General features: G+C 26.4%; 1 protein-coding gene across 1 annotated transcript in view; it reads right to left on the reverse strand.

The window, feature by feature from the left end:
* LOC107477062 (protein STRICTOSIDINE SYNTHASE-LIKE 10) overlaps positions 1 to 1,707 on the reverse strand; it is a 7,954-nt gene extending 6,247 nt beyond the window's left edge. The window contains exon 1 of the mRNA XM_016097030.3: positions 1,361 to 1,707. Within this exon, the coding sequence (XP_015952516.1) occupies positions 1,361 to 1,647 (287 nt within the window). The 5' untranslated portion in view covers positions 1,648 to 1,707. The remainder of the gene's footprint in view (positions 1 to 1,360) is intronic.
* Between the last annotated feature and the right edge of the window lie 9,313 nt (positions 1,708 to 11,020).

Below are 11,020 nucleotides of genomic sequence, written 5' to 3' on the forward strand. Positions count from 1 at the left end.
TGATATATCACAAATATTTTAAAGAAGTCTCGTAATTAAATATTTTGTTAGCTTTTTTTTAATGTATGAAATAAAATATATATTTTTTTAATTTTTTAATTATTAATTTTTTTAATAAATTTTTTAATAAATTTTTTTTAATAAATTATTAATTTTTTAATAGTCAAATTTGAATTACTTGAAAACGCGTGCTGTGTGTAATTCGAACTAACTTTGTTCGAATTAGGTGCATTCTTAGTTCGAACCAACCTGGTTCGATTTATGAAGAACAATCAACTGGTAATTCGAACTGCTCAGGTTCGAATTACTATCATATGCAGTTCGAACCATACTGGTTCGAATTATATAAATATAGCATCTGCGCATTACTAAAACGATTTTCAGTTTGGCTTATATACGTCAATTCTAAATGGCATTGGCTTATAATAGTTTTTTACCCAAAAAGTTAGGCTTGACTGATTAATTAAACCATGTTTCCTTCTTGATATTCTCATTTATTTTATGTACTTTTAAAATATAAACTCATTTTAAATTATACACACAATAGCCAAATTAAACAACATATATATTGAGGCACAACTTCCATGTTTTTATTTTCCACTATTTCTATGTCTCTATCCTGGAATAGAGACCAGATGGAGCCTAACTCTCCACTTCATAACATTAATTAACATTTTAATGGATCCAAATTCATAACTAAAATACAACATACACTGCATACAAGACTAGTGATGTAGTGGTGTGTCATTATAAGAGAAATATATTACTTGTATATCATACAATATAATATTTATATACTTTAATTTCATTTACCCTTAAATATAACTTTAGTTCAATTAGGTTTAATTTGATGAGTCTTATATTCAAACGGTAATATTAAAGGAAAAAAATCTAAATTTATTTTATTATAAAATATATTAAATAAAGACAAAATAATAAGTTTTCACATTTTTTAGCTAAAAATTTTTGTTTCTGGAAACTTTTGGATATTCAAACTAACACTTTATCTAGCATTATTTTATATCCATCAAGTTGTATTTTTATTTATTATTTTATAAAACATAATAAACACACAAAAAAAACTTAATGATTAAAGAATTCAAAAAGTCATTCATTTTTTAAAGAAACTAAATTCAACCACATGAGAGACCAAATATATGAAAGAAATCACCAGAAAACTTACCAAATCCTCCTTATATAAAAGTATAAAAACTAACACAAATTCAAAAAAAAAATCTTTTTACGTAAAAAGACATATAAAAAAATATAACCATCAATATACTTCTTTTTAACGGCTTAAATTTTTAACAGAAACGATTTCATGACAATAACATCAAAAAACAACGAAGAAAATACCTACCTTGTTGCGGAGGTAACCGCGAACTGAATCCAAGATCTGTGTTCTTGATGCCATTTGAGAATTCTTCCATCAGAAACACCAACATAAGGTCCTTTGCCATGGCAATCAAATGCTATGCTCTCAGGACCATGAACTGTTTTAGGAAGCTCAATTTGTGAACAAGAATCTCTCACTCCCCCTCTTATCAACACTACTGGTCCATAACCCAACACTCCTATTGATGGCAAATTATTCATCAACACAACAATTATTGTACTAACTTTAAGGAGGAGTAGTAGTTTCTTCATTTTTATTTTTTCTTGATACAAAGAAGAAAAATGTTTGTTATATATATGGTTTGTAATAATGAGCATAGCTTCATGCATGCACTATATATATATGTTATTTATATTTATATATACACTTGTCATTGGAGACTTTTCAAATGGCTAGCTAAAACCAGCATTAAGTATGATTAGTTGGTAGTTTCAACAATATTTTCCACCAATTTTTAAATTAAAATGTAATAATAAGTGTGGAAAATTAGACTTATTGTTAACACATGTTTGTTTAATTTTGGTTATTATATTGCTCCAACTCATAAAAAGTGGCAGTGATGTACACTCATCATAGCCATATATTAATTAAGGTGTTTAAATTATTGGTGATGATTTGATGTCATTACACATGGTATTTTATTTTTTTAATAATAAATAATAAAGAAAATTAACTTTTAATTAGCTAATATTAATTAATTTTTTATTATAAAATTATATATTTTTCTAGAAAATTTAGAATTTAAAATTAGAATTTAATATTGAAAAGTAATTTAAAAATTATCTAACAATAATGACTGAAAAATGTTAATTATTTAGCTAAATTCATTTTTCAATATATTTTTGTTTAAAAAATGTTGATTAATTTATTAACAATGCATGAGAAATTAAACTGCGAGTTTATTGCTTGATTAAACCATTTCCTACTTAACTTTGAAAAGTATTTGAACAAATTAAATACATCCACTAATAATTGGAGGCTGCTGATACCGAAGGAACTACCTATGACCCAGTATCATTTTCCATCTATTTATTACAAACTAGAATGTTATTATGAGATGAAAGGAGCTATGAATATAATTTTCTTTTTTTTCTTAGTTGATTTTTATTGTGTTAATAAATTATTAGATTAATTTAATTAAATTTAATTATCAAAATAAATTATGTAGCACTACCGTTTAATAATTATAGTATTCAATTTTATTTTTTTAAATTTTAAAAATAACTTGTAATATTTATAGATAATATGAGTGTATATGTAATAAATGAGTCGAATTTAGTTGAATATAAATATTGTCATTTATTGATATGTACCCATTTAATTCGATTGAAATTGAATTGGATCAATTTAGGTCATCGAAAATTTATTCAAAATGTCAAACTCTTAAAAAAATGTAACTTATTCTTAATTTTTTAAGATAAATTTCATCTACTATATATAAAATAAATTTAATTTGATGTATTATTGTTAAAATATGTGTTAAATAATGACCTTTAGAAATATGCTAGATTTTTTTGTTTTGAGTAAAAATATGCTTGTTCTCATCTCCTCAATCTCTAACATTAGTTAGAAATTTTAAAACTATTCCCAACGTTTTATTTATCTCAAATTTGTAATATTTTTAAAAAATAATATTACCTATATAAATATTTTATTTTAATCAAATAAATCCAATATATATATATATATCGCTCTTTCTTTTTTCTAGCATCTGTTTCTTTTTTCCGGCATCTTTTTAATATAAAAATTTATTAACATAGGACACAAATTTTTATACATAATACATACATTCTTGTATATAACATAAATTTATTGATATAACATAAAAATTATATCAATCGTGATCCTTTAAAAATTTTTGGATTGGGCATAAAAAACTTGTGTTGTACATTAAAAAATTGTGCTAAATATTAAAATTTATGTGTTGTATATATTTTATTGGTTGGATATCAATACTTTAGATATATACTCCTTTAAAAATTTTTGGATTAGGCATAAAAAACTCGTGTCGTACATTAAAAAATTGTGCTAAATATTAAAATTTATGTGTTGTATATATTTTATTGGTTGGATATCAATACTTTAGATATATACTCTTTTAAAATTTTTTGTATTATGCATTAAAATTTTCATGTTGTGCACTAAATTTTTTATATTGTGTAGCAAAATTTTTGTGTTATGTATATTTTGTTGGTTGGGTGTCAATATTTTAGCATATAGTTCTTTAAAATTTTTTTGTTATACACTAAAATTTTTGTGTTGTATATCAAAATTTATATGTTTTAATTTTTTGAACATATATAAAAAAAAGATAAAAATGACAACGCTGATAATGATGATAATGAAAGAGGATAAAGAGAAAAAAGAAAAAAAAATTAAATAAGAAAAAAAAGAAAAAGACGATAATAAAAAAGTGACAATAACATTATTGAAAAAAAAAAGAAGACGATGACGACATTTAAAAGAAAAAAGAAATGCTCGCCTATCCAACTTAGTTGGGACTTGGTCAAAAAAAATTATTTGAGCACGTAGTTTTATTGATTTTAAAAATATTTGAATTATATTATTTCTATTCAAATGCATTAAATGATTAACCATCTATTTCTTTTTCCTATCATTCTTTTTTCATCTCCTCATTTTAGTAACACCAATGGTGGTACACCATCACACTGTTATGGTCGTCACCCCACTGCCACTATGGTCACCTTCTTTCTCTCTCGCCACCATAACTATCATTTATCAATGTCTCTTCTTCTCAACCACCACCACTAATATCATCATCCTTATCAACATATGTATTAAGTACTAGGTAACCAATAATGGTACAAGGACATATAATATAATTATCATGCATGTATATATTACTTCTTGTTTCCATAAATAATTTTCTTAGGTTATTTTAATTTTCAACCACATTACATCTATATTTTTTATAATAAATATTAGAGTTAAATATGATTTTGGTCCAACGTAAAGATCGAAAATCGATTTTGTCCCCAATTTTTTTTCGTTACAAAATGGTTTCTAAAGTTTCAGTTTGTTTTAAAATTGTCTTTCGAACGAAAATACCCTTCCCCTTTCACCCCAAAATCAACCAAACTCAGCAAAAGCAAGCAGAACAGAAGCCTAAACCCATAACCCACCACCACCACTACCATTATCATCATGGTCATCATCGTTATCATCAGAACAACAAAATCAACCAGAAACCCTGCCCAAGTTAAACCAAAACTCCATCAGAAAAAGAACCATTAACAAAATTGAAAATCAGAAGAACCATCAACCATCAGAAAATCAGAACTCAAAAAATCAGAACAATCAAAACTCAGAACCATCAACAAAATTCAAAACTAAAAATCCAGTTCATAGAAGAAGAAGAAGAAGCAGCGGGCGGTGAGGGTCGTGAAGTAGCAGTAAAGATGCAGGTAGCGGTGCGGCCTTTTCTCTCCTCTCCTCCGGATTCTCTTTTTCCCTCTGATGCCTTTCTTTTTTTTATTTTATTTTATAATTTTTTATTGAAGGGTAATTTGGTAATAAAAAATAAAATTGATACAAAAGAAGATTTTAAAACAAACTGAAACTTTGGGAACCATTTTATAGCGAAAAAAAAATTGGAAATAAAACCGATTTTTAACTTTTACGTTGGAACCAAAATCATACTTAACCTTGAATATTATTTTGACATCATTCTTTTTAACAATCAAACAATTTTTTTTATTTTGTTAATTAAAAAAAATTTAAATACATGATTAATTAATAACTATCGTATTTTTATAGAATGTCAAATATATTTTAGTATACGATTTTTTTTTAAATTTTAACACCACACGTCCTTTCTAATAATTATTTGACCTAGCTACCAAAATTACCTTACCATGACCTACAATAATATCTCTACTTGTCATCACTCTTATCATCTTCTACTCCATATAAAAGATAACCACAAATTTCTTAGTTCTTCCAAGGAAGCAATTAATTATAAGGCAGTAATAAAATATTAAATAAAATAATTTTAAATTATTCAAACTAATTTTTTATTATTTTGTAAATATTATTGTTAATTATATGTCGCTATAAAATTAAATATTGGTCTCCAGGATCTTTCACTCCAAATAGAATATTATTCAAAAAATGAAAAAGAGAGTTTATTATATATATATCTATATAGTAATATAAGGAATACATTGATTTGTTAGTATTTATTATTACCTAAACTTTTCTTCAGATCGTACAATATAGCAGCAATGACGATATTAATTCTGAAGGGTAAAAAGTGGGGCGTCCAATGTCCATAGCTATTAATTACTCAATATATAATAATCCTCAATAGATGAAGCCCACTTGAAATAACTACTATGTTTTGTTCAATCAAGCAAAATATATATGGTAGATTCTATAGGGTTTAAGGCTAGGGTGACTAGTGGTGGAGCTTGAACATAATTTTTTGGGGGGTGGGGATTTATATACACTACAACAAAAACGCCATTTAGCGGCGGTTCCTGGAGCCGTTTAGCGGCGGTTTTGAACCGCCGCGAAACATTTCGCGGCGGTTTTATGAAACGCCGGAAGATAGGGCGCGGCAAAATGGATAGCGGCGGTTTTAGTCAACCGCTGGAATAACCGCCGCTAAACATCTATCAATTTTGCGGCGGTTTGCAACCGCCGCTAAATAACAAATAAACGAAAACAACATTTGTTTTGCGGCGGTTCTAAACCGCCGCCAAATTTTAGTATTTCCGTTCATAGTTATTAGAATCGAATCGGACCGTCCGGTGGTCCAACTGACTCAATCGTTAAACCCGCGCTTCCACCATTAGACCCACAACGTGTGGATAAAGCCTCCCGCGCTTCCACCATTAGACCCACAGCGTGTGGATCACTGTAGAAGCCTTCCACAAACAAAGAAGGTAGGGCTCGAACTTGGAACCTTTGTAAAGCCTCCCGCGCTTCCACCATTAGACCCACAGCGTGTGGATCACTGTAGAAGCCTTCCACAAACGAAGAAGGTAGGGCTCGAACTTGGAACCTCCATCAACTTTGTAAAGCCTTCCACAAACGAAGAAGGTAGGGCTCGAACTTGGAACCTGGAGGAAAGAAAAGCTTTAACAATGTCATGTTACCACCAAGCCAAATGTCTCTTTGATGTATATAGCGCTAATAATTATATATATCATATGAACACATTTAATTGCCACACAGATTTTTGTTGTATACTTTATATATCTGATCATTGTTATTATAGGCACCTTATATATTGGGTAAAATTCACAATTAAATCAAATGGAGGATTAAATTACACAATTCTACCAAATTGAAAAATATTACCAGGATCTCCCAGAAGCATATTCTTATGTAATTCGAATCAGTCTCATTTGAATTAGACAAACAAACACTACTTTGAATTAGTCCTATTCGAATTAGTAGTAATGCTTGTAATTGGAATTTATCCAATTTGAATTATGCTTGCATATAGTCTTATGGTAGTTCGAACCAGGGTGATTCAAATTATGCACGCTAGGTCGTCCCTAGTAATTCGAATTAATTTTGGACCATAGTAGATCGAATTAATTTACGTCTATTTATATATGATCCAAGCATATATAAAGAGTACAATAAAGAGTACATCTAATAATATCCATAATAAATTCAATAAAGAGTATATTCAATCATAAATAAAAAAACAATAATTATAAATATTTTTTATAAATTATCAAAAATAAAATATTTTCTAAAAAATGTTTGATTTTTAATTAGCTCATAATATGATTTTATTTTCTTCTTTTACATCCATATTTGAATGCAAATTTAAATGCCAATAAAGTAAACAAAAAATCTTATTGGTAAATTTGTTCACATGAGTTAACATATATAGCTTATTTAACTTGTGAACTTTTTATTTATGTAAAACGAATGTAGAAAAAGTGTTACAAGTTTAAGTAACAATGATTTAAACATATATAGTTTAAAATAGTAGTATTTACTTAACTAGATTATACCCAAATGATTATTACTAAAGAAAACATTGCAATATGTGGTAATACGCATTTTGCGGCGGTTTAAAAGTAACCGCCGCAAAATGCCTAACAAGAAGTCACCGGCGGACATATCGCGGCGGTTTTCGAAAAGAAGCCACGAAATACAAACCTGATCGGCAATATAGCGGCGGTTTGAAGAAAACCGCCGCGAAATGTTAACCTTACAACAATATAGCGGCGGTTTTAGCAAAACCGCCGCTAAATGTCGTCCTGATTGCAGTCCAACCTTTAACCGCCGCTATATGTGCCGCAATTTGTCTTTTCGCGGCACATTTACAAAACCGCCGCAAAATAACCGTCGCTATCTTAAGGATTTGTTGTAGTGATATATACCAAATAAAGAATAATTATCAAAATAATTTTGATATCAATTTTATTTAAATTAAGTTCGTCTGATTTTATTGAGGATGTTATTACAAAATTTGAAGTCATTTTTCAAAATTTTGTTGTAAATAATTAAGATCAAATTTATTATTAAATTCGATTCTTTAAAAAATATTTGTCTTTTTCTTAAAAAATGCATAAAATTTTTAATTTTTATTGTTAAAATTATAAAAAATTTAGAATATATAAACTATGAAATATTTTAAAAAATTATAGTTAAAATGATAAACATTAAAAATTATAATAATTATTGAATATTCGAATGTATTTGATTAGAAAAAAATCTAATAAAAAATAAAATAATAATAAGTTAAGTAGATAAAAAAAAGTTCACAAAATTGAGAATTTAAAAGGTTTATGAAATTTTTGAAGGTTTGTGTTTATTTAATCGAGTGTTTTAGTTAGTCGAAATTTAAGAAAACTAATTATTCAAGTTCATCTCATCTATTAATTTAATCAATAAAATTTTATATTTAAGCAAAATACTTAACTAAATCTAACTAAGTTATATAAAAACTTTTTAAATCACGTGCTTTTTTTTCTTTTTTATTTTCTCCTCCTCCTTTTTCTTTCAAATTCACGCACGTAACTTCTTCTTTTTTCCTTTTTCTTCTTCTCCTCCTCCTCCTTCTCCTTCTTCTTCTTTCAAATTCGCGCACGCGGGTTCTTCTTCTTCTCCAATATTGCGTCCTTTTTTTTCTTTTTCTTTTTCGTTATCGTCATCACCAATAACACAAACATTTTACAAACATCTTTATTAGTTCTGATCTTCTCTGCTACTATCATTAAATAATTTTAGTTCATTTGTGTCTTAATTGAAGTTTACTTGATGCTGCTGATAAGTATTGACCAAATTTTTTATTCCTTATGTAATTTCGGTTTATTTCTTAATTTAATTGAGATTCATTTAGATCCATAAACGAATTCGATGTGTTTTTGTCAATGATCGAATCTTTTTTATTATTTGTTCAAATCTGAACTAATTTCGGTCAATTTGTGTGCTAATTGAGGTTCACTTGATGCTGCTGTTAAGTATTGACCAAATTTTTTATTTCTTAAATAATTTCAGTTCATTTTTTAGTTTAATTGAGGTTCATTTGGATCCAAAAATGAATTTGATGTGTTTTTGTTGATGATTGAGTTTTTTTTTTACTGTTTGTTCAAATCTGAACTAATTGAATGGAATAGAGTAGAATATAATGCAATTGAATAAAGTGATAATGAATAATTTTATTTTTCTTTACTAAAAAATTTGGTCAATACTTATCAACAACATCAAGTGAACCTCAATTAACACAAAACACATCGAATTCATTTTTGTATCCAAATGAACTTCAAATAAACTAAGAAATAAATCGAAATTACTTAAGGAATGAAAAATTTGGTCAATACTTATCAGCAATATAAGGTGAACCTCAACACACAAACGAACCAAAATAATCTAAAAAATGAACTGAAATTATTTAATAATAGCACTAGAAAAAATCAGAACCAATAAAAAAAGAAGAATCTGCGTATACGAAAAAGAAGAAAAAAAACCTATGTGCATAAATTTAACAGAAAAAGAAAAAAAAGAGGTGAAAGAAAAGAAAACAAAAAAAAAGATAAAAAAAATATATTTTACATTATTAAAATATGCATGTGAACATACTAATATGATAAAAATAGTTTTTATTAAATTTAAATTAATTTAATTAAATTTAATTGCCAAAAACACTTAAATGTATAACTGAACTCGTATAACAAAAATACAAAATTTTTTTGTTTCAAAAAGGAAGGGGACATGGCTCTGCATTGTCAACAGAAAGATCCGTCCTTGACAATGAGACTAAAGTGGATAAATAACTGGAATCAATAATATTTAAAAAATATTACTAAAATTAAAATAATATTTTTTATTTTATTAATATTTTTTATATTTTTAATTTAAAAGTATTTTTAATAATAAGAAATATTATTTTAATTTTAGTAATATTTTTTAAATATTTTAAAATTATATAATCATCGTAACTCATCAAGTTTGTGTCCTTCCATCCATGTTAATTTCTATGGACTTTTAATTTATTTCTTTTTGGTTTTAGAGGCAATCTTCAATTTTCCATAGATTAAGGAGAGATTTAGCTTTTAGCTATTAATTTCAATAAAATAAGAAAGAAATTACAAAATAGATAAATATTGTGTAGAAATAAAAGTTAATTTATACTATAGAGTAAATAAAAAATTTATTTTATTTCATTTATTGGCACAAACAAATTAAGCTACTTATATATTATAGATCAAACTTGATTATTATCTATCTTTATTAAGTGGAGATCCATTGGATCTTGGGTGTAACTACTCTAAAGTGTTTACTTCCATCATTTCCACCTTTTATTTTATTTTAATAAACATAACAATAATGATCATTATTATTAACCCTTTTGTTAGTTTAGGGTTTTCCCGACTAGGTCTTCCCCAAGATAAAAACTTTTAATTATTAATTATTTATGCCAATAGATAAAAACTTTTACCAACTTTTTATATTATTATATTTTTACCAAATTTTCAATTAAATTTTTATAATAGATAAATATTTTCAATTTCCTATCTACTAGCATTTTTATAATAGCTATTTCCCATGTATGTATATGCATATGTAATTAAACTACATGTAAGTAGAAACTTGAGATTAATTTTGAAGATTTTTGTATATTATTGTTGAATCTTGACTATTTAATTTAACACTCTATTTGCACGCTTTTAAATTTTTTGCTTTTCTATTTTCATGTTTTTGTAGTCAATGTTTGTGAGTTTCTTAAATTTTAGAATTGAATATTGGATCTAAACTTATTCAATAAAGGAATTTTCAGCCATGAAAACTAAAGAATAAAGACGTAATTAAGTGAAAAAAAAGTGATATATGAACCATTTAGTTATTATAGAGACAAGTACAAAAGCTTTTTTAGTTTTTTTAAAAAATGTCTCTTTTCTAAAATACATATACAAAATTTTGGTAGTTCTTTGTGTGGAAGGGTGGTTTGATGGTTGGTGGTGGTTGTGAATATGATTTTTTTTTTATCTAACTAAGTAATTTTTAATTAAAAATATCAATTTTTGGCCTAAAATACTAATTTTTGGTTTTTTTTTTTGCCTTTTTCATATATTATTGGGTTAGCATTTGAAGTATTTTTGTTAGAACTTGAGATATTTTGAGTTAGACTGTTAC

This window comes from Arachis duranensis, unplaced genomic scaffold, assembly GCF_000817695.3.
Source record: "Arachis duranensis cultivar V14167 unplaced genomic scaffold, aradu.V14167.gnm2.J7QH unplaced_Scaffold_165934, whole genome shotgun sequence".
Taxonomy (NCBI): Eukaryota; Viridiplantae; Streptophyta; class Magnoliopsida; order Fabales; family Fabaceae; genus Arachis; species Arachis duranensis.